General features: G+C 51.1%; 2 protein-coding genes across 2 annotated transcripts; one reads left to right on the top strand and one right to left on the bottom strand.

Annotated features, from left to right (window-relative positions):
* Nucleotides 1–925: 925 nt before the first annotated feature.
* Nucleotides 926–11108, bottom strand: PGPEP1 (pyroglutamyl-peptidase I). The gene is made up of 5 exons (XM_082495555.1): nucleotides 11061–11108; nucleotides 8062–8114; nucleotides 2321–2437; nucleotides 1553–1785; nucleotides 926–1182 (listed from the first exon to the last, which is right to left on the bottom strand). The coding sequence occupies exons 1-5, from the start codon at nucleotides 11092–11094 to the stop codon at nucleotides 990–992; spliced, it is 630 nt and encodes a 209-aa protein (XP_082351681.1). The 5' UTR covers nucleotides 11095–11108; the 3' UTR covers nucleotides 926–989.
* Nucleotides 11109–11766: 658 nt separating this feature from the next.
* On the top strand, nucleotides 11767–19596 carry LSM4 (LSM4 homolog, U6 small nuclear RNA and mRNA degradation associated). Its single transcript, XM_082495231.1, has 5 exons — nucleotides 11767–11806; nucleotides 12003–12044; nucleotides 12157–12255; nucleotides 14733–14916; nucleotides 17404–19596. Exons 1-5 carry the CDS (start codon nucleotides 11804–11806, stop codon nucleotides 17490–17492), a joined length of 417 nt encoding a protein of 138 aa, XP_082351357.1. The 5' UTR covers nucleotides 11767–11803; the 3' UTR covers nucleotides 17493–19596.
* The last annotated feature ends 3613 nt before the right edge of the window (nucleotides 19597–23209 follow it).

Genomic DNA, 23209 nt, shown 5'->3' on the forward strand with positions numbered 1-23209 from the left:
TTAACAAGAATGAAAATTTATAACTAAGGAAGTTATAAATTACTCAACCTTCACCTTAAAAATAACAGCTAGCACCAAGAGTCTAGGATAAAGATCTCCTGTGGAGAAAGTGGCCTTTAGCAAAGCTATTTAACCGCTAATGATTTGCTTTATACACATATGAAACAATGTGTTTTGTACAGGAGGTATATGGTTGACTTGAGTGAGGAAGGTGGCATCGAGAGCATAATAAAAAAAGACATTTGGAAATATTTGGCGCAAGTTAGGCTCATACTGCATACAGAAAAAAAAAAAAAAAAAAGCTATCTCCCACTCCACCACAAAAGGAACCCAAAACACATCCCTTCTATCTGCAGCTACCGGTTAAACCAGCACATTACAGAGGACCCTACGAATATTTGGATAACGTGGGGCGAGAAATCTGTGCCTAAAATATTCTTCCATTTCAGCAAAGCAATTTTGAAGACTCCTCATCTCCACGCGCTGTTTTACAAGACAAACCCACACCATTCCAACTCTTTTCAGTTGTACTTTTACATTATAACCTGTAATTTGGGCCAGAGAGGATAAAAACCAAACCAAACCAAAAGCAAACCTTTCAACTTAAGAACTAGTCATTAGAAGACTGGCTTATCAGTTCCCTGCACCTGAACGCCAAGTCCAGATGAGAAACTTTCCATCTGCGCTGTATTAGACTGGTCAGTAGCTGTCGCTTGGCTGACAGATAAGCTCTGGGCAAAGCACAGCACACACACTTCAGTCACTTCAGAAACGAGTAGTTGCAGGTGTTTCAAAGAAGAGATTTTGAATCCTTTGTTGCCTAGGCTGAAATGCACACATTTGACAAAAACCGTCAATTTCTAGAAGTGGATTTTTTTCTTTTTGAAGTCTCCAATTCTGGGTCTGTAATTTTCAGACCCTTTTTCCCAGTACTTCAGGAGCAGGGGAAAATTTTGGAAGTGCAATACTAGGATAGCTTCTGCTCACTTTCAGTGTTCATGCTGACAATTGATTTTGTCTTCAGAATGCTCCAAAACATCCAGCATCTCTTCTATTATAGCCTGTAGTGCCCGACCCAGCTGTTCTGCGGTATACGGCTTTCCCAGCGGAGGCACATGAACAAAAGCCGACCTCCCGCGGCTCTGGTATAAGGAAGTGTAGTAAGTGAAGTCACAGAGGTATCTGAAATACAAGAATAGAGTTTATTTAGCAACAAGTGACAAATACAGCCTGCAAACGGCAGGACAGGATGAACTGTATATTCTCATCGTATATTCTTATCGTTGAGCATTGCAGCAACACCCTGCAATAAAGAGCGGAATACAACTTGCAAGTCTGTGCGATCGCTTTAATCAAATCTAGGACAAAGAAACATAAAGATCTGTCTTTTTCCCCTGATGATTGGGTGACCGCTGAAAAAAAATAGATGGTATTGCCAGCCCCATGAGAACTCAAAAGTGTATGAATCGTACGGGCCTCATGAGTTGAGCACGAAGGGAGCATGCACTGCAGTATGAGTCTATTTGCCCCATCGATCACTGGCATCCCATACCTGCCGGCATCCTTAGATATAGTGACCGTGACATCCAGCCCCAGTGCTGAGACTCTCTTGCAAACCGTGTCCATGTCAATAATGGAATCGATGCATTCTGGGCCACCTTCTACGCAACACTGAGAGCCCGGGCAGAAACGGCAGTTGTCTAAGCCTTTATAACCTACATTGTGGCCACACTTCTCCAGAGTTACAGTCGTAGCCATACCCGAAACACCCACATGAACCACCAACTACAAGAGAAAAGAAACAAGTTAGATGAATCAAAGTACAAACGGTGGAGAATCAACAACCCGCTATTCCCAGTTAAAGACTGATGGAGTTGTTACAGGAGTTCTTGCATGAGTATCACCGTAACAAGTCGTTTTATCAACGAACTCATGGGTTCAATACAGAACAATTCTTCTTCTTTCACCCCCTCCTGGCCTAAATTGTAATTTACTCGAGGTAAAAATGAACGTTGGCACGTTCACAGCCGAGCCCACCGCTGGAACAGCCCAGGTGGCACAGACTAACTGCGAGCTGTCTAGACAGCCCTCTGCTGTGGCCTCTTCACACCAACTGCTCCCGTTAATTGGAGTGCTCTATTCCAAGCTATAAAATTCTACAAATTCACATGTCCTCATGACAAAGAGGAAAAGATGTAGCGAGGGACTACCTGTCTGAACATACATTAAAAATGGGACCTCCCGTTATGTTCGTTGCTGTAAGGATGACCGATTTCAACCATTTAGCCGGTCTTTCCTCCTCCTCCCTTTACTCACTCACTTGTGGACTGTGCTTTTTCCATAATGCAGGAATAAGTCTTTGCACTGTCTGGTATTCAACTGGGACTTCATAGACGTGCAGATCCACATCGTCTCGCAGTCCTAGCTTCTCCAACTCCTAAGAACATAAGGAAATAAACAAAACCAAGACGGTCAGACACAAGCTCAGCAGAGGATATACTTTTGGAAAGTTTATTAGCAGAGTGAGTGCTGTGAGGGACTACCATCAGCTTAGGCTACAGGCTGTACAACCTTGTAAACACCACTGTAAAAAAAACAACATAACGGGGAACAACAAAGGCATCTCCCCACCTGTGTTAACAGTCTTCACCCACAGGACCGTTTGTTTTGCTCTGATGTGTGTATAACAAAGAAATCAACATTTAACCGACAATAGTTATCAGCACCACCCACACTCAAAAGAAAGGCTGGCTACATTATTTATAGAAGTATATAGTCACATTCACCTCTTGAAAGATATTATGTAGAGAAAGTAGAATTGAGGGGATTACATTCATCATCTCATTTGTTCTCTCTCAGGACCGCTGGCCTGCAGAGCAAATTCACATTTGTTTCCAGATAAAGAGCTCTCAGGGTGAGGTGACAGTACTACTGGGCTGTGATTCTCTGTCTCTGAGTCTCCACAAATATTAGCAAACACTCCTCATATGAGAAACTGGAGCACCATTGGCACATCCTCCTCAACATATTTGTTTTACTCTTATTTTGGCAGAATGCGGAATACAATACAGACTGTTTCCAAAACATAAAACAGGTTTCCATCACTAGCTTTACCTATACCTAATAGATTGTACTTAATTTTGCAATGTGAGCTGTTACCATTGGAGTGATTCAACTAACGCAGTAAATTATTTCTCCCTCTATAATGTTAACCAAAGCCAAGCCTTGAAAACATCCCAAATATCCAGGCAATAAACTTAGCCAATTTCCTTTAAACCTCTTAAAACAACTGGCAGTTAAATACCTTGCAAAGACTTGTTTAAAACCAGAGGGAAGAGGAAAGATCTCCCCCACCCCCCCGCGCCCCCAGTATACCTGACTGGCAAGCACACTCTTTCATCCCGACACTGTGAGTTCCCCCTACATACAGCCCATGGTCCTGGACACATCTCCCTTGCTCCTTTGGTCTCCATTTCAACACGCTCCAGTCTCACCAGTAAGGCTTCAGTTTGAGCCTGATTTGGTACTTCAGACTTTACCAGCCCAGCCTAGCCCAGAACAGGACTTCATCAGAAGTGAAACCTTCCAAAGCCATCAAACCCAAACTTTCAAGAACTCAAGGAAAGGATATGCCCACATGGTCTGAAGGCTCTGAAATAAAAAAAATGTTCTTAAGCAAAATCATCCGCTGAGCTCAAACCTAGGAGCCTTGTGCAAGTCTATACCAGGAGGTACTTTTCCAGTGGCTGAAACTTCAGCTATCGTGTTTAATGAGTTCCAACAGCATCTAACTCAGATCACGTTTCTCTCTGATGAAGACAACATTTTCTTGGCACTCTGAAAAACTTTACAGCTGTTTTCCAAGACCGATAAACGACTGTACATGCCATAAAGCAAAGAGCCTTAGTCAATGTCCTCCCATAGCTCTGTCTCCTCTGGAAAGAAGCTGCAAGTGCATCCTTCTCTCTGAAGACAGGAGCCATGTGCTCTTGCATCTCTATCGCCAGGCCTGTGTTTCAGTTAGAAGAACCAACTCCAGCTTTTCACAAGTTAATACAGAGCAGAAGCTTGTCGTCTGGTGCTGCTCTTCTCCTCCGAGATACATGTCGGCTGAAAAACGCAATCTTACTCGTGCCAAAAGCTTGAAATGATTACTTGCGCTAACATCAAAGGGGCTGCATGCACAGCAAGAAAATAACCTGCAACTCTCACATCCATAAATCGCTGTAGTTGTTCTCATGGACGTGAGGTAGAAATAGCAATGTAAGAAGCCATCAAACTATCAAAGGACATCTTAAAACATTCTTGAATTATTAAATTATCTCCATTTCAGGTTCAGATTCGGTGATCGGAGCCAAGAGCTGTGCTTTCATGCAATTCTTAGGCTTTATTTTGCTGTGCACAGAGGTTATACTTGCAAACTTCAGGCTAAGGAATGCACATTAGCTATTTTCGATGAAGCTTACAAGATTTGAAATTGAGTATTTCCCCAGGTTTAAAATTCTTTCAAATTAAAGACAGTTGAAAGGAGAGGATAAGTTGCGGTTCTTGGACTCCCCCATCGCAATCCTATCTCCTCCCTATAAATGTGAGCAATATTTTAGTACCTTTTTTTTCTGTAGTTATCAGCACGAGTCCTTTCTTTACTGAGAAAAAAAAAAAAACAACCTTTCACACTTTTACAGACACACCACAGAGTGGGTAACAGGATTTAAGATAACTAAAACACGCAGCAAAGGCAGGAGAAGACTTTCACGGACCAGCAGATATGAGCAACAACAATGATAAATCACTTGCTCTGGCTCTGAGGGCAAGCCTGATATTAAGGCTTGCTGTATTGATTAGTGTCTGGCACACACAGACATTCATTACCAGAGATGGATGCTAAGTGATGTTTCATCACATCTTCTTTACACAAATCTGCCTTCAAAACGTTAGCTGGTTTATGTGGTGCGTTAATAAAGTAAGTAGTTTACAAATGAGAGCATTCAGATACAAGTCAGTCTCTTTAGGAAGAGCTCCAGAGCGTTAATTGGTAGGAATTCATCATCGCTTCTCTAAAGAGCGTGAAACAGCTCCTAAAGATGAATTTGATCGCGGAAAGTTTTACCAGCTGTGCAGAACGAGTGTCTATAGGGAGCAAGAAACCTCGGGCCGTACGAGCTGTACCATCTCAGTGACAGCTACCTTCTCCAAACGCAGACGCATTAAACCTTAGCTTTACAAATTCACAACTTTCTTTTAACCAAACACAGCATTCGCGCGCTTCCATTCAATAATAAAGATGTACGCGGGCCCCCAGACAACTTATTACCCACAGCCTTGTATACCTGACAAATATAGAAAAACGAACATGTTTGACCGATTCCCTGACCCCTCAACAATGGTCGTCTTTGTGAGCCTTTAATATCCTTATCAGGTCTGTCTAGACACCCTGACAGCAATTGTCCTTAGTAATGTCAAAACGCACTCTGACCTCTCTCCTCCTCCTCCGGCTCAGCCAGAAGCACTTCGGGGGGATGAAGGCAGGAGCCCATTAGCTTCACAGTCCACAGGGCACACCTGTGTCTACACCTAAGTCACACCGGGGAGGCCAGAAAATGCACCAAACGGAAAGCCTGTTTCAGTAGCTTCTTCTAGAAAGGAAGGTCCCTCCCAAGCAAAAAATTGCAGCTGAAAAAAAAAAATAAAAATCTTCAAACGAAATTTTAAAAAGAGGAAAACACGGAGCAGCAAATCCACACTAACACAGTATTTTTACTGCAAGCCTCAGAAAAGAAAGCAGAAAGAAGTTATTCTTCCCTCTGAATCTGTTGGAAATCTCTCCCCCACGCGTAAAAATCTCCAAACATTTCATCTTCACATTACTAGATTGCTACTGCCACTATTTAAGGCACCCTGTATGTTAACTACGTGTAAAAGTCATTTAGCTTTCAAAAACACGCAACTATACTAGAAATTCACTGCAGTCACAGGAAAAGACACACTGTATCCGTGTTCTATACAAGAAGCCAAATAAAACCAAAAAGAGGACTGGAAAGAAAAGTAGAGAATTTTATCCTCAGGATGCAGGATAATAAAAGATGTAATAAACCAGAACTAGCTTAGCCCTAAAGCTAGGAAGGACTTACAAAGATTGTTTAATTGATTTTTCTTCTATTAAAATGCAGATCACACCGTCTGGGATTCAGAAACTCAGACACGCCTTTGTGTCCACTCAGCTCCATGAAGTCCCCTGTCTGAAACTTGCACAATGCCCAACTCGCATGTGCTCAAAGACATGCTGTTCCTTTTTGTCTGGGCCTCTCAGGGCTGAGACGGGGTAAGGAAAGGCAAATCCTCCCTGCTGCCCCAAAGTTTATGTTTTTAGTTAGAAGCTAGCGCGAGCCATTAAACAGGACTCGGAGGAAGACGGGCTACAACGCAGCAGATCATACACCACCAACTCTATAGTTTTATACTCCCGAAACACCACCAAGCCCATAAAAATGAATTTAAAATGCACGTGATTATTTCATCTCTCAGCCACGCAGCTGAGCAGCCATCAGTGCCTCGAGCTGCCGGGCTGAAGGAATGACACGCCATTTCTCTTTATAGGAATTATACATTAGGTTTGTTTTTGTAAGCAACATCAGAACACCCACCGCTCTTCCTGTCCCAGAAGCACAATACCCTTCTGTCTATCTCCTCCAGAATAAAAGTAGCTTGTTTACAATAACTTACAGTACACCAGTAAGAACAAACCAAATCAATTAGCCTCACTACTAAATTTCAGTTAACGTGTAATTTTTTTCCACAAACACAGCTTGCGTTTTCCCCCAAACTTAAACCAAGCAAACCCTAACTCAAATATATTCATTTCCAAAAGGTTCTCGGAGGCAAAGGTTTCGTCTTCTCATACCAGCCAACACATTAGACATCTGGACATTAGTAGACTGTAATTGATTAGAGTTTGTGATTTAATTTAAAAGCATTCTAAAGAAGAAATTAATCTCGAAGGTCTGAAGGGAAGAGAGATGTGTTGGGGAGAAAAATAGATTTAATTCCCCGAGCAACTATACTAAAAGGTACCCTGGAATTCCCAGTAGCTTTGTCATAAACCACATCCAGAAGTGACAAATAAGGAAGAAGTGGGATAATGTGGCAGCACTGTCCCTAGCTAATGTTTTTACGGCAAGCAACCTCAATTCCTCAGTTTAGCTGGGCATCCAGCAAGAGTCTGATTTCTTCTTCGTGCCTCATTTGTGAATGTGTCAGTGTTACACAGATGAACATGTTCATGTAAACATGCGGCTACAAGTGGCATAAACTTGACTTGTCCGAGGGCATATAATCTGCTCCAGTAATGGTCCTCCACAAGCACTCCTATCTCCAGCAAGATCCAGCTCCGTCAGTCAAGCATCGCTTGATGCTGCTTCCCAGCAGAGAGGAGACTGGCTCCGGAGCAGCAAACAGCCTGATCCCCCCACCTCTCCTGCTTCACCTGCTGCACCCCACCGCCAAAAGCAGGCGGTTGCAGAAGGAACCCAGGGGGAAAAGGAGGCAGCGGCGGCTGCTGTGCTTTGGAGTCCTGACTTTCAGACCCACGTCAGGCACCTCTGCAGGACACTCAACTCCACAAGATTACCAGGTGGAAGTCTTTTTACAGAGGAGACTTGGCTTAAAGGTTAACCAACTTGCCCAGATTCAAGCTAGAGCTGAGAGAAAACATTACAATTCTTCTGGGTTTGTTTGTTTATTTTGAATTCTCTGCGGCAGAGGAAGATTCCAGGCTCCCTGCCCCATTTAACATCTTTCAAACCTAGGGAGTTAGCCTACGAATTCCTTACTTGCCTCAGCTACATTAACTCAATCTCATTAAATTCTACTAGCTAAGGGATTGTTTTCTGAGAAGTGAATAAAACATTATCCAGCTGACCATCTGGATATCTGGAGCGAGCTGGTCTCAGTTAATAAACTGGGGAGACAAGTTATAAAAGAGCTGCAAACTAAAATGTGTACGGATACGATATCAGCACGGTGCTCTGTTTTAACTTGTTAAGAACAAAGTTATAGTGTTACCTGAACTGCAATCCAACTGGCGTTAACAGCGTGCTCTCCAAATGGACCAAACCCTGGAAGAGAAGTAAAAATCCACAGTGATGAAGTCATCCTTCCAGGTTTGACTAAACTTAAAGTTGCAAAGCCTTCTGTGCTTTCCTGGTTTATGTAACCTGAAAGAAAACCCACTTCTTCTAATGCCTCATCCTTATTTACTTTACATTCAAGTACTAAATAAGAGACCTTCACAGAAATGTTTGAACTATACACCTTTTAGTGTGAAGGAAAGCAAAAGAAACTCTTTTTTTCCCTAACAGACACTGGAGAAGCATATTTTTTTTTCCTTCCTGACCAGGTTAGAAAAACTTGTTATTAACACATAAGTTGACCACTGTCACAGAATGAGAATCATTATTGGATTTTCTATTCCTGATTGTTTTAGCCCACAACAGATGCTTCCACAAATAAGGGCAAGTCTGCCTCAAGTATTTCTTCTCTGCTCAGGTCTTCACCAAGATCTCTGTTAACAATAGTTATACCTTACATGGAAATAAACAAAATGCTGCTGACAACCCACCTATACCGAGCAGCTAAGGTTCTGATAGCATTATCAAGAATACTTACTCACCACGTCCAAATTTCCTAATGAATAACTCAGAGTTAACTAGTAATCCATAACATCTTTTCCTGAGCAAGCACACAAAGGTTGGGCAATTTATCTGGGTGCAACGTCAATATGCTTTAATTTAAAATGTCAGAGTTACCCTATGAGCCTAATGCAATTAGGAGACATAAATTTTCTCTAACTCGTGAAAGGATTTGAGAGTGACTACAAATATTATATGACATGTTAATGGAAAGATTCTATTTGCTACCAACAGTAAGTCTGAGGTTATACTGCACACGACGTAAGGAATTTGCACAGCACGGGCAGGCTCGTCCACACTGATGGATCTCTTACAATCTAACCAGCATCAACATCTGCCCATAATAAATCTCTGGAAGGTTTCCACAAAATCAAAATGTAGGTGTGTTTTCCTGTGGGCAAACCTCCAATGCTACTAAGACAATCTACAACTGCAGCACGGGTGAACAAGTCGAATAATCAAATGCCTTTTCAGTTGTTTCTGCAAGTAAGGGATGTCCTACAAGACACTCTGGGAACAAACAGTCGTGGCCTGCTAGGTTTCATTCCTAAGGAAACCGTAACAGTCTTACAAAAGGAATAAAATACATCTATTTCTTTTTAACAATTCAGCCACTGCAAGGCTGAAATTCTACAGGTGCCCACGCACATAACGTAACCCTCTTGCTCCAAAGCCAAACGCAAACTGGCACAAATACATCTGCGGGCTATTGCTCCTCTGACTCATCTCCTGTACAGATCCCTCGTGTTATCTCTTTTGCAGAAGATAAGCAACTTTGTCAGTAGCATCAAACTCCACCGAGCATGCCCAGGAGTTCCTCCGCATCCACAATAGGGCCCCCCAAGGCTCATTAGCAGTAAACCAGCTGCAGAGATCTTTATGGGATTATCTCCTTCCACAGTTCTAAAAAAGAAATTGCACACAAATAATACTTATCCTCAGCGAGCACATGCTCGTAACTGAACGGGAACACAACGCCACTGCTAGATTTAAAAAGGAATTTAGCGTGACATCGACAACAGATTGTCAAATACGGGTAGACCTGACAAGATAACCACGGCATTTTAGAAACAAACTTCCCGGAAAACAGGGAAAAAAGAGAGGAAAAGTACTGCAAGCAGCAGAATATTTACTGACTCAAGTTTTCTGTTTAGTCACCACCAAGCGCAGCCACTCAGCAATAGATATGGGGTTAGGAAAGCCAGAATTTGCCACCTGCTTCTTCGCTCCAAAGACACTTGCCTCCAATTAAAACCGCTCCAGCGCATCGACAACAAACCCCTCGCCCCCACACTCGCTATTCAAACGGCCTCAACTTCAGCTGCTGGGGGGGGGAGACCTGAATAGTTTCACTGAGTTCCCCATTTGTCACAGAACTGCCTTCCCCACAAATCAAGCCGGCCAGCCTTTGTACCCCGGGGAAAGGAGCCTGACAAGCTCTCGCCTGCAACGCCAGGGCCTTTCATTCCCTTGCTTATTCTTCCCCGAGGCACTTCTGCCGTGCTGCGTGGGTTATTTTGATAACAGCTTCGACACCTTGACGACTCAGGATGGGGCAGTCAGCAAGCAAATGCCACCACCACCCCCTTCGTGTTCCAAGTCCTTTTCCTGCTCCTCGGGAAATTCAATCCCCTTCTTTCCCCAACCAGCAAACCCCTTGGGGAGTATCAGGGATGGAAGAGGGGGATCCCATAGCCCCCTCCTGCCTGGCCACACATTAGGAAAGCTGCTGCAAAGCCCCTCACCAAACAACGTACCCCCCCAGCTCCTGACACCCCTCACCACAGCAGCCCCCTAACCACGTCCACCAAAGCCCCTCATCCCCAGGGCTCCCACTCATCACCTCACAGAGGGCACAGCTCCCCCCCCCCCAAACAGCCCCCCAGGGTACAGTCCCCCCATCCATCCTACCTTCAGTCACCCCCTGACGGGACACCGTCCCCCCCTCCAGTTCCTGGCCATCTCCATCACGCACCTCAGGGAAAGGGTCCCCAGGAGAGCCCCCCTCCCCCCCCCAGCTCCTGGACACCCCCTCTCCTCACTCACCTCAGGGAAGGGGCCCCCAGGACAGACACCCCCACAATCTCCTATTGCCCCCCCCACCTCAGGGAAGAGCTCCCCCATCTACAAGCCCCCCCAGCTCTCGGACAACCCCCCCCCTCACCTCAGGGAAGGGGTCCCCCATCTACACCCCCCCACCCCACCCGCCGCAGCTTCTGGACACCCCCTCTCACTCACCTCAGGGAAAGGGTCCCCCATCTACACCCTTCCCACCCCCATGTACCCCCTCACCGTCCTCCCTCAGGCCAGCTCCCCCCCCTCAGGATCCCTCTTCCCCCCCCCCTCAGGACAGCTGTCCCCGCTGCCCCGTACCCGTCACCACCACCGCCCGCCGCGGCTTCTCCATCGCGCCTCCGTCCCGTCCCGTCCCGCCGCCGCCCCGCACTGAGCGCGCAACCCCGCCCCGCCACAGAGTGCGCTCCGCCCCGCCGCCTAGAGCGGCCTCCCCGCCACCACAGAGTGCGCTCCGCCCAGCCGCCTAGAGCGGCCCCAGCGCGGCCACAGAGCGCGCTCCGCCCAGCTGCCTAGAGCGGCCCATGCCTGACACTTCCGCCGCCGGAGCGGAAGTCACTCAGCGGGAGGGCCTAGCCGCGGGGCCGCCTCGGGGGCCACCCGGTAGGGGCTGGGCCCGGAGCCACCTCACCGTTTGAGCGGCGCCTACCGGGCCTGGGGGGAGTTTGTGAGGGTCCCCGGTGGAAGTTGGTTAAACTGTTACAAAAGGCTCAGCCTGATCCACGCGCGGGGCTCTCCTCCCCCTAGAGAGACTGCGGGGGAGAACCTGGGGAGAGCACGAACCAGGGCCTGGATCCGCGGGTACCGGGAGGAGCCGCGGGGCACTGTGGGTGAACCACCGCTTCCCGCCCCGCTCTTCAATTTGCGGCGCTGTCGTAAAGGCGCGGACCGGGCGCCGCCGCCCTGCTTTACGGCCGTGGCCGGGTTCCTCGCTCTGATTGGCTCCGCCGGGGCCGCGCCGCGCTCTGATTGGCTCCGCGCGGGGCCGGGGGCGGTTTGAGCGGCAGCGCCCGGCGCGGCGGCGGCTCCGCGGCTCCGGCACGATGGTGAGTGGCGGCGGGGCCGGCCCGGGGGGGAGGGGGCAGGAGCTGTGGGCAGGGCCTGGTTCGCATCTCCCCGCTGCTTAGGGTGGTGGGGATGGTGTCCCGCTCGGTGTCGTGTTCTGTGTCCCTGTCCCGTATCCATGTCCCCGTCCCGCTTCCAGGCGGCGCCTGAGGCCTCTCTCCTCTTTTCCTCTCGCAGCTGCCCCTGTCCCTGCTGAAGACGGCGCAGAACCACCCCATGGTGAGTACCAGCAGCGCGGCCCGGTCCCACAGCCGGCCCCGGCCTCAGGCTCAGCGGGGCAGGTCCCTGTACCGGGGCTGGGCCAGCGCCCCGTGACTCCCGTCTCTTGCAGCTGGTGGAGCTGAAGAACGGGGAGACGTACAACGGGCACCTGGTGAGCTGCGACAACTGGATGAACATCAACCTGCGGGAGGTCATCTGTACGTCCCGGGTAAGGCCGGACCCCCCCACTCCGGGCAGCCAGTCAGGGTCACCCACCCTCTGTGTCCCCGGTGAGCCCTCGGGGAGTGTCCCTGAGGGTGCCTGGCCTCTGGCCCTGCAGCCAGGCCGGCTCTGCTATTGCTTACACACTTCCACACTCCTGTAGAAGTGTGACTTCTGCCTGAAATGCAAATTTAATGCAGTTATTTATCATATCCATGGTGAAGGAACACACTGGCGTGCGCACTCAAGTAGATGACTCTCTGCACCATGCAGAAACATCGTGTGAGTGTTTACCCTGCGAGAGGGTTCTCGGTGTGGGGATGAGGGCTGCAGAACAGGGCGCGATAGCCCGCGATCCTGAGCTGGGTTTCCCAAGAGCGGAGCTGTCATCTCTCGCGTACTGTCTGACAAGCAAGGTCTGCTTCAAACACTGCACTAACTTTATTAACTTGCTCGTCTCTCACCCTCTAACTCTCCACATCAAAACGGAGGAGCCTGTTGTTTACCCACGCCGGTGCTCTGTCTGGTACTTTTGCCCTTGGCCAAAGTTGCTCCAGAAGATTGTGATCTATGTTTTGGGCTTTGACCTCAGTCAGAAGCGTCTGGTCTTGTCCCTACCAGCTGCGTGCTGTGGGAAGCAGCAGCCGGATGGATGTCAGCTGTTGCTGCTCTTTCCCCTGCCCTGGAACATCACAGCTCCAAGGGAGAGACTGGCAAAAATCCTTATTCTTCTGAAAATCTCTCTGCAAACCCCCAGTACCTGTTGTCTCCACAGCAAGAAAGTTTTGAGTGATATTGCTGGGGCACGGAGGCACATTTGCACATCAATATGACAGAGTAAACATCTTGAGTGAGGTTTGAGAGGGACCTTTGGGGCGGAGCAGTGGGGTTAGAAATTTGTGGGCACACCTTGGCTTCTGGTGGGACAAACGGGAAGGAGCTGCTGTCCAGTTTAGAGGTAACGGACAGCAAAGCCTTATCTGTGCCTGCAACATGGTTGATAATGTCCCTCTCCTTGGGAAGTCGCTTCCTACGGTTCGTTTTTCTGCTGCGGAAGAGCAATAGCTCAGGTTTTATTCCCTCTAAGTGATTTTAGAGGGATCCTGTCACACAGCAAAGGAGCCGGGCTCATCAGCTGCGCCTCTGCCCGCAAAGTGGAGCTGGAGCCGCTGCCGGGGTTGTACTGGTGGCACTGGGGGGGACTGGCCGCTAGATGGCACGGAGCGGCGGCGGACGGGCAGCCCCGGCCCCGGGGGCGGTTGTTTACTCCGGGGAGGCCGGAACGAGGAAGCGAGGGAGCCTGGCTCCATCCCTTCCTGCGTCCCGAGCCAAGGAGCAGCCAGGCGGATCCAAGGCAGGGTGGGGTTTGCTGGGTGTCTTTTGGAAGAGGACTGTTTCTCTCTGTTTTGTCTTGTGCGCAAAGGACTTGCCTGTACAGGCAGAGTTGCCCCAAATAACTCCCGGGGTGGGGGGGAGGGGGGAAAACGACTATTTTATCCCAAAAGAGGAGGAACGAGGCGTTCTTGTTTAACCTACTCTTCTGGGACATGACAGACGCCTCGTCCACATGCTACCACTTGAGAATCGCTGGGCTCAAGCGATCCCATCCGCAGCCAAACCCTGACGGAGCTGCTGCCGAGCCGGGGCTGCAGTGCTGGAGCGGGCCGAGGCGGGTCCCCATCCCTCCTCCCAGTTACATCATGGGCAGCTGAGTTGTTGTTCGGCTTCGACGCTCGGTTCCTATTCCCACAGCCGCCCTCAGTACGTGGGAGCTGAAGCTGTGATAGATTGTGTCCTAGGAAAGTCCTGAAACTGCGTTAAACAGCTAACAAACAACATATAGAGACAGCTGCTCCATAACTGGGCACCTGAAGACTTTCTTTTTTTTCATATATATATATAAAATCTGTAAGCTCCTTATTTTCCCCTACCACGGTTGCCGTGCTCTGGTGGCAACACGCCCCGCAGCCAGCTGGCTCCGGACCTGCCTCGCTGCTCCATCCACACCCCAGAGGAGGGAAGGAGTGAGGTGACTCCCAGCTGAGGCTGCTGGAGAAGGAACCGGCCGTGCATACGCCTTTGCTGCAGCTGCGTTTTTTCTTGCCCGAGTTGCTCATTCGTGGCTGTTGTAACTTACCACGCTTGCTTCTAATCCCGCTTTCGATTCTCTTCTTACACGAGAAGGGAAGGTGCTTCTTTCCTCAGCCTCTTCTTCTTTCATTTTCTGCCAGTGTTAGAGGCAGTTGTGGAACAAATTGAAACTACAGTTGCTCGTGGCTGAGTGCCCTTCCCCCCCGACCCAGGTTGTAGGGCTTTGGTGGAAAAAAACCACCCTTTTTTTGCAGCTAGTTACAGATAATGCTTTCAGAAAAGATCGGCGGAGCTGTCACACTCTCCAGAAGTGATGGAAATATTCAAACGCCCCAAAAGTGATACAAAAGCACCTGGTTTTGTTTCGTAGCCTAACGTGTTGCTCCCCAATAGGATGGAGACAAGTTCTGGAGAATGCCAGAGTGCTACATTCGTGGCAGCACGATTAAATACCTGCGTATCCCCGATGAAATAATTGACATGGTGAAAGAAGAGGTGGTGTCCAAGGGCAGAGGCCGTGGTGGGATGCAACAGCAGAAGCAACAGAAGGGCCGTGGTGTTGGAGGTGCTGGACGAGGTAATGATGCTGTTTGTTTTTTCAGGTCGGAGAGGGGTGAGCAGGATCCCTGCCTTTAAATTTCACCTCTTGTGCAAGGAATGGCTGTTGCTTCTCAGCTTTAAACCCGGGACTGTTTGTCTGGGAGAAGCTGGAGCAGCTCCTGTGCAAGATCTCGCCGAGCGAGTGTGTTGCCTCGCTTGTAAGGCAGCCTCTGCCGAAGAACAGAAAGGGTTCGTGCCAGGGATGTGCCTCCCTCATTACTGGGGTTGGGCAGAAGCTTAAGAGAGTCTGAACTTGACTGTTTCTACCCCTCCTGGCTAGTTCGGGAGCGTGGCCCTACAAAACTGGTGTCTGTTAGCTTAGCAAGTCTGGGAGGGGAACAAATGGCTATTCTGTTTGAAAATAGACTGGGCTGTGACCATGGCAGTGATAGAAAAACATCATCTTTCTCCCATTATAATGGGGCTTTTGATCTCCTGATTTGTTGATTTATTTATTTAAAAAAAAAAAAAAATCTGAGGGTTTGTGTTCCTCTGGCTCCACATGAATAATTCATGTTTCTGATAAAAGGGGAGGTTGCCACTTATGAGGAAATAGGTCACCAAAACAACCCACTTCACGGGGTTATGTGATCTCAGAGTGTTTCAGCTCGGGGATATATTTGCTCTCTTCTCAGCAAACTGTCCTGCTGGAAGCCTGAGAGCCATTTCCCTCCTTCCCTGCTCACCCCTCCTGCCACGTCTTTGTGATTCGCTTTGTGGTCACCTCGCTGAGCCCCGGGGTGGCTCTCCGCACAGGCTTAGCCTGCAGTAGGAGCTTTAAAAACCCGAGTGCGCTCACTTGCTACGACGAAATTGTGTTTGGCCCGGGAAAGCTTAGGTTTTAAAAGGAGCCCTGGGGACTGAGACACCGCCAGGCGAAGTCTCTCTGCGGAGCACCCTTAACGAGCTGCCTGCATTTAGACTATGCCAGGAATCCTGGTAGGACAACTGGGACCTACCTGGGGCCATCACGCCACGCAGGGACATGTGATGTGCAGTGTCTCTGACTCCCAGGGACTTCTGGAGGAAAAACCCCTGCGATTTCTCCTGGAAGCTCCGAGCATGCAGAAGTGACCTTTACAAATCTGAAGGCGCCTTTATTTTTCCTCCTTCCCCTTTTCAGTGTCCAAAGCACTTGGCATAACAGCTTTTCTGGATATGGTTGTTTGGACAAACATTTTAGCTGAAATGTTTTCTCTGCTGTGGAAATATCCACCTTGTGGAGAGCAGAGCTGAGGTCTGTTTGAGGTGGAGTCCCCTGCTGTTTTGATGTGCAGCTTAAATTCGCTGATGGAATATTTTAAAGGGAAGCTTTGGCATTTGCTAATTAGCTAAAAGGTTTGGCTCTCATTACTGAGACATGAAGGGAGGAGGGGAGAAAGGAAAAAAAAAAAAAAAGGCAGGACAATTTTGTTGAGAGGCCAGCAGGCAGAAGTAAAGCTATAATTGTGCACGCAGTTGAAAGGATTATTGTTTCTGACACTGGTAATCCTTCGTCTTTTACTTCTCGGCTTGCCAAATTCAGAAATACGGCAGTCTTTGCTTAGCTTCACTGGGAGCAGCCGGAGCCCTGCGAGCATCCTGGGGACTTCAGGGTTAGGAACAATTTTTTTTTTGGCCTCTGGTTTAGTCACGTCTCCTTGATGAAGCAACCGGAGCAGAGAGCTCTAGAGAGTCTCTTCTGCCTGGTGCCTGGACTGGGTCTCCTTTGGTTCCGCCTTTTGTGCAGGGTAGATCCACAGTCCCTTTATTGCTTGCACGCTGAGATAAAAATTGCTGCCTGGAATTGCTTTCTGTTTGTTTGGGGTGAATCAGAACAGCGAGGGGAGGGCAGGGCTGCGCTCAGCAGCTCCCACGACAAAGACGGTGGCAGCTCTGGGGTACGAGGATGCTCGTGTGTCCACAGCAGGTCTCACTGCAGCCTCATGGTTCCCGCTGCCTCCCTGGCAGCGTGCGGTACCCGCTGCCCTCTCTGGAGCGGCGGATCGCTCTGTCCAGCAGCGAGGCGGTGACGGAGGGATGTATTTCTTTTCTGTTTTGTAGCTGAGCGGTATTCAAACCAAGTCACCCTCTTCGTTGCTTTTGGTTTGCCATTACAGCTTTCAGGGGACACGGTATATAACCTGCTCACCCCGCTGGATTTAAAATGTGGTATCGCTTCCTTGGTTCCGTTTTTCCAAAGAAGTTAACTTCAATTTGTGTTGATAGCACAGAGGGCACGTAAACACACAGGGGAGGTATCGCTGAACTTGCTGGCGAGCGGGGACAAGTTTATGCACTTGTTCAATACAGGGTCTGGAACCCCACGGGAGAAATCTAAAGGTCCCCTTTCTGCTTCTAAGACTAGAAAAATAGGCGTGCGTTTGGGTAAAATGTAAATAACCGTAAAGCTCTGAGCGGCTGGGAGATGTTACTGGCGTACACTGATGCTGTTGTATCCACGCTCTTTCTTTCTGCCCCGTAGGTGTGTTTGGTGGCCGTGGCCGAGGAATACCAGGCAGCGGAAGAGGCCAGCAGGAAAAAAAGCCAGGCAGACAATCGGCAAAGCAATGAGAGGCTGTCTGCACCCTGGCCGGGGACAGTGCTGCGATGCCGTTGGGTTTTTATCACCTCAGGATTGCCGTGTGTTCAAAAGCGTTACCTTTCTACTCTTCCGTCAGTTGATCAGTGCCCGAATCACGTAGTTTGGAAGCCCCTCGCGATTTAATCCGGTAAAGCGGAGTTATTCGCTCCTTGTAATCAGCAAGTCATTGGAATTATTTTTTTTTTTTTTTTTTAAAAAAAGTCATTTGTGGTCAAGGACCTAAGTTCTGCCTTCTCCTGAGAGTGAAAGCACTATTTAATTTTTCAGGGTCACCAGGTTTAATTTAAAAGATTATTCTGTACGGCGGTATAAGAACGAAGGCAAACGCTTTCTGGATTGTTTGGATTATTATGTTTTTTTTATACTTGAAACTTGGGAAACTTGTTGCATTTGTAACAGATGCAAGTGTTTTGGTTTAAAAACATTGAACTTGAGGATATTGTGTCTTTTACGTGAGTAGTCTTAAGGGTTTGGGTTTTTTTAAAAACAACAAACTTTTAAGCTATTGCTTATCTTCGATTTCTGGCCAGTCAGTTCTCTCTCTCCCCTATGGCTTAAGGGACAACTTGGGATGAACGTTGCATTGGCCTTCAAGGCTTGTTTCCAAGAGAGCTTTGTGATAAATGAGGGTTTCCCAATTAGCATATTACTAATTTGACTTCAGATTAGAAGCTTCCTTTAAAGGAAAGGGTTTTCCGTGTTTTCTTGTGGAAGGCTGGTGCGCCCCTTACTCTTTGTGTTTGTTTTTTTGTTTTGTTTCTGAAAAGCAACCGAGCTGTTGAGTCGAAGTGATTTATTTTTCCCCTCCACTTTGAAAACTCTCTCCCTTGTGCCTGTGACACAGAGTCCTGAACTCTGATGAGATTTCTCAAGCTTATTTCTCCTGGTACCTAGTGATTGACTTCACCATACGTACCTGTCATTTCCTTTTCTAGTCACCCATTATCTTTCCTTGGGGACATACAGCGGCATGTCAGCGTGTCCCTCCTTGTAGGTTAAGAAAGCTCCTGGGAATTCCCAGGTCGGGTTGCTCCAGTCTTCCATCCCCACGGGGTGCGGGGTCCCATGAGCAAAATGCACCCGCAAAATATCCTGGCTGATCCGAATTGAATGTCTGCATGGGGGCACCGGGGGAAGAAAGAGGCTCTGGCGCCATGCCTCGACCCCCTGAGTGGATGAAATAGCTTAATTTTAGGGGAAAGGCTGATATTGTGATTTGTTCTGAACAGGATTTTTTTTTTTTTTGGTTGTTTTGTTTTTTACAAGTGATTCCCATATTGAAGCCTACTCTCTGCCATCACCACTGTATTGAAAAATGAGTAAAGAACATGCTTTTATATATACTTATTTTTTTAATGTTTATAGAACTTGTGCGCAGTGGTGAGTAGGAATAAATCGCCAACCTGTACAAAACGACTCCCTCTCTCTGTCTGCGCCGGCGCTGAGCCCTGCCTGACCCTGCGCGCTCCCGCAGCCGGCCGGCTTCGCCTAAACCCTGGTGTAAGGAATAAATCCCTAAGCAGATGGGTTAAAACTTTGGTTTCTAACAGCAGCCACGCATTCTCGGCGGTCGCCTTTCCTCAGAGAGGTGTTAACCGGCAGTGCCGGCCCTCGATCCCCATCCGGGGCCATCCGGCTTCTGCCAAGGAGCCAGTTCCAGGCGATGGGAATGGGGCACATGTGTCCTCCCTCCTGGAAACTCGGTCTCAACGTCAACGCCCGTGTGGCATTTTAACAAAGCCCAGGCTGAGTCCTGTGTCAGACTTTCCCATCCCAACCTGCTCCCTCCCTTTCGAGTCCCTCCAGCCGCAGAAACTCCATGTGTTACAGCTGCTCTGGTGCAAAAGGAAACGACCGCAGCACTGTCTGGATTTAAGATCTGTTCTGGCCAGATAAATCTTCACCGCAACAATGGGACCTTTGGCTTTGGCTCAGGGTAGAGTCCTCCAAGTACACCTTATCTCCTGGCAAAGCTCTGGGGTCAGGCGTTGGAGCTCATTAAGTTCTGCTTTCCTTTAATTACAACCACAGGCTTTAGCAGGCTTCCCTGATCGCCTTCCCCCTTCCTTTTTCCACCTCTGTAGGAATATTTTTGTCCCGAGCTGCGGCGCAGCCCCGGGGAGGACAATTGACCCCAAGCGGCAGCAGGTTGGGTGGAAGATAGCTCCGTGTGAGAGCAGCGTCGAGCCTGGGCGGTGATGCAACACTCGTCTGTGGCTTTGGGCCTTTCTGCCCCCCAAAAAAGGGTCTTTGGGGCTTGTCGTGTGCTCCAACCCTGCCCCATGGCAAAGCGGGTAAGGGTGCAGGGAGGCAAAAAACCAACCCCAAAACAGGGAGGAGCAAGATAAAAGCAACAAGCAGAGAGGAGGAAAAAGGTCTGAGCCTTGCTGCCGGCGTGGGTGGGTGCACGCAGCTGGGCAGGGCGAACACGTCCTGGCCGGAAAGACGGGCTGGGTCGGGGAAGAAGAGGGGGGGAACCCAGAAAAGGCCACCCTGGAAACCCTCCCTGCTCCCTTCCCGTGACATTTTCACGGCGAGTGGGCCTGTGGCAGCTCCGGCAGCCCCGGGGTCGTGTCTCTGGTGCTGCAGCACGGCGCGGCTGGCTGCAGCACGGCGTGGCTGGCTGCCGCGCCGTGACTCATAACTTCTGTGCCTCGCCGGGGAGGCAGCACAGGAATAGTTACACACCAGCCGCCTGCGACACGGAGGGAGTGGCTGCCGAAATATTTCAGAGCTGCGCTAAGCAACTAAAAATACACGTCAAACCCTCCTCCTCCTTTTTCCTTTTTAAATATGTTTTCTTTCTTTCTTTCTATTTTTTTTTTTTTTAAATTCTTGGGTTTGATTGTTGGAGGCGCCCGGGGGGCAACGCAGCCCTTCGGGGTCTTCCTTGGGGACCGGCATGGGTTTGGGGGCAGGCGCTGGCAGCGGGCAACTTCTTGTTTTCCCGGCTTGGTTCCTCTCTCCCTCCCTGCGGCGATGACTAAGAGGCGGCTTCTCCTGTGCGCCCAGTGCTCGCGGTGCAAATCCTGGGGCAGCAAACACTCTCCTGCTTGTTCCCTTTTTGGGGGGCAGCTTGGCGTGCCGGGAGGGCAGGGGGATGCTGCTGCATCCCACATTAGCTTGTGGGCGTCATGGTTTGGGTCCAGCCCGCGTCCTCAGTCGAAGCCGTGGGTGTCAAGCGAGCGGCGGCGCGGCACCTTGTCTTGGCTCCCGGCCGGAGCGGGATCAGGCATTGCCGGTGTAATGGAGCTGGCTGCACCCAGGGAATGGTCTCACTGGGGCCGGGGAAACAGGGAGAGCAGGAGCCGTGTGGGGACCCGCTGTGCTCGGAGGTGTGAGGATGCTCTGGTGTCCGTGGCCCTGCTCAAGGCTCGTCCTGCCTCGCTGAGGTGCGGTGGCGACGGCGTGGGTTCATCCGAAATCCTCGCTGCCTGCTCCAGGGTAAATATAGCCCGGGTGGCAGGTGGCAAGGCGCAGCGTGACTCAGTGGGTGCTCGCGGGGCCGAGCCGGGCTCCGACACCTCCAGGAATAGCAGCTTCGGCCACCAACCCCCAGCCGAGGTGACGGTGGCACTGCCACCAGCTCTGTGGATGGGGACCGCCCTGCTCGCGCTCCCCACGGGTCTGGCGGAAGGGGCCACTGAATCATGACCCTCATTAAATGCTCATTAGGAAAATGAAGCTGCCAGCTTGCTGTGGGCATCGCGCTGCCACCGGCGAGACAACCTGTGGGGACAAAGGACATGTGGGATGAGCACCAGCGGTGATGAGGCAGGAGGGGATCAGGATGAGACCCGGGGGTGCCATGACCCTCGAGGAGGGATGCTGGTGGCTGGTGGGGTTTGGCCAGCAGCTGGGCCTGGCTCGTGGCTTGTATCTGTGGCCACCGGCCAGCCGCTCTTCCAGGGAGGCCCCGGGACCCGTTCGTTCCTCCCCACAACCCATTACAGCACCTACAGCCGAGGCTGGTTCCCAGTTTGTCCTGCCGCAGCCCCAGTTGCGATGGCTGGGGGGGGGGGCAAGGGGAAGGACACAGGCAGGAGCACCCACTGGGTGGACACCGGTGGGGTGTGGGCAGCCCTGCCTGTGGGCGCATCCCCGACTGGGGGGGGGTACCCATGTTGTCTCCCCCTCCGCCTCGGTGCCTGTCCCTTGCTGACCGGATTTCGTCAGGACAGAAAGTCTGAACCTGCCGGTCCGGCCGCCGGCCGCACCCCTAATGACGGGTTTGCGGCGGAAACGCGACGGCAGCTTCACCTGGGAGCTCTGCCGAGCCCCGGGGACACCAGCACCGCCACCTGCCCTGGGTCGGGACACTGGAGACCATGGCCTGGCAGGGACGAGACGACCCCAAGCACGGGGCTTGGCTGTGCTCTGGTTTATTTGGGGTTTAATCAACTGGGTTTATTTGGGGTTTAATTAACTGCAGCTGTTGGGGGAGGGTAGGTCCCCGTCAGTCCCAGCCCTCTCGTGCCTCGGCTTCCCCAGTGCCGGCACCGCGTGGGCTCCAGCGGCTGCCCCAGCCCTGTCCTGGATGTCACCCGTGTCCCCTGCGGCCTCCCTGCAGCCAGGGCTGAGCCGTGCCGTGCCGTGCCCTGCGCCATGCTGTCCCCCCACCCCGTGCCGGGCTGTGCCACTCAGCTGCGGTCGGGCAGCCAGGACGGGGGCTCCTCGCTGCCCTTGCCCGCACCGGGAGGGCAGCGGGCATGGTGCCAGCACAGCACCGGCAGAGCCATCACGGCAAGCCCGGCACAAGGTCCCACTGGGCCCCCAACACCCCCAGGGCCGACACCACTGATTTATCGCCCTCGTTAGCGCAGGCCCGGGACCATCTGGCTGCAATTAGGGGGCAGCTCAGCGTTACTGTGGCCTCGGTGTCCCCATGGCCCCGCCGTGTTGGGACCCCCTCAGCCTGTGCCGCGGGGGCCACATCCTGCCGGCACGGTGCGGGGGGGTTATCATCGGCCATTGGCGCTGCCTCCCCCTGCGCGGCGGCTCCACGCGGGGACGGGTGACGTCAGCCACTGACGCCGATCCACCCCCTCAGCCGCCCGCGGGCTTGGCCCGCCGTGACGTGCGCTGCCGCCGCCACCACCACCACCACCGCTTAACTCCTTCCCTTCGCTGCCGGTTGAACCGGGGCCCCGGGGGGATGGGAAGTGGGGGGCAGGAGGGTTCAGGCCTGGTTGACCCACCGCACCGCGGCGCTGGAGCCGGGATGGTGTGACCTCACGGTGCACCACGGTTTAGCCGCCCACCATGCGGTGGTGCGCACCGGTGATCTCTGGGCAAACCCCACCGTCCCCGGTGGCACCGGGACACGCTGGCGGCAAACATCAGGGCTGAGGTACTAGGATGGGGGGCATGGACGGACAGACGGACACAAGCTGTGATACGGGTGGTGCCGGGGGCACGCACGCCATGGCGGCACCGTCCCACCGGGGCAGGGACCGGGCGGGTTCCCAGTGCCGGTGCCCGGTGCTCGGTCCCGGTGCCCGCTCCGCCCCTCCCTTTGTGCCCATAAGCCCCGGCGGGGCGCGGGGCCACGTGACAGCCCCTCCCCCCTCTTCCCCCCCCCCCCCCAGCCCTGACGTCAGCCCAGGGGCCCTCGCGCTGTTGTCCCGTTTACCCGCCGGTCGCCCCGGCGACGGCTCGGCCCAGGAGTGGGCGTGGCGCCACCTCC

The sequence above is a fragment of the Vanellus vanellus genome, assembly GCF_965231255.1.
Source record: "Vanellus vanellus genome assembly, chromosome: 25".
Lineage (NCBI taxonomy): Eukaryota > Metazoa > Chordata > Aves > Charadriiformes > Charadriidae > Vanellus > Vanellus vanellus.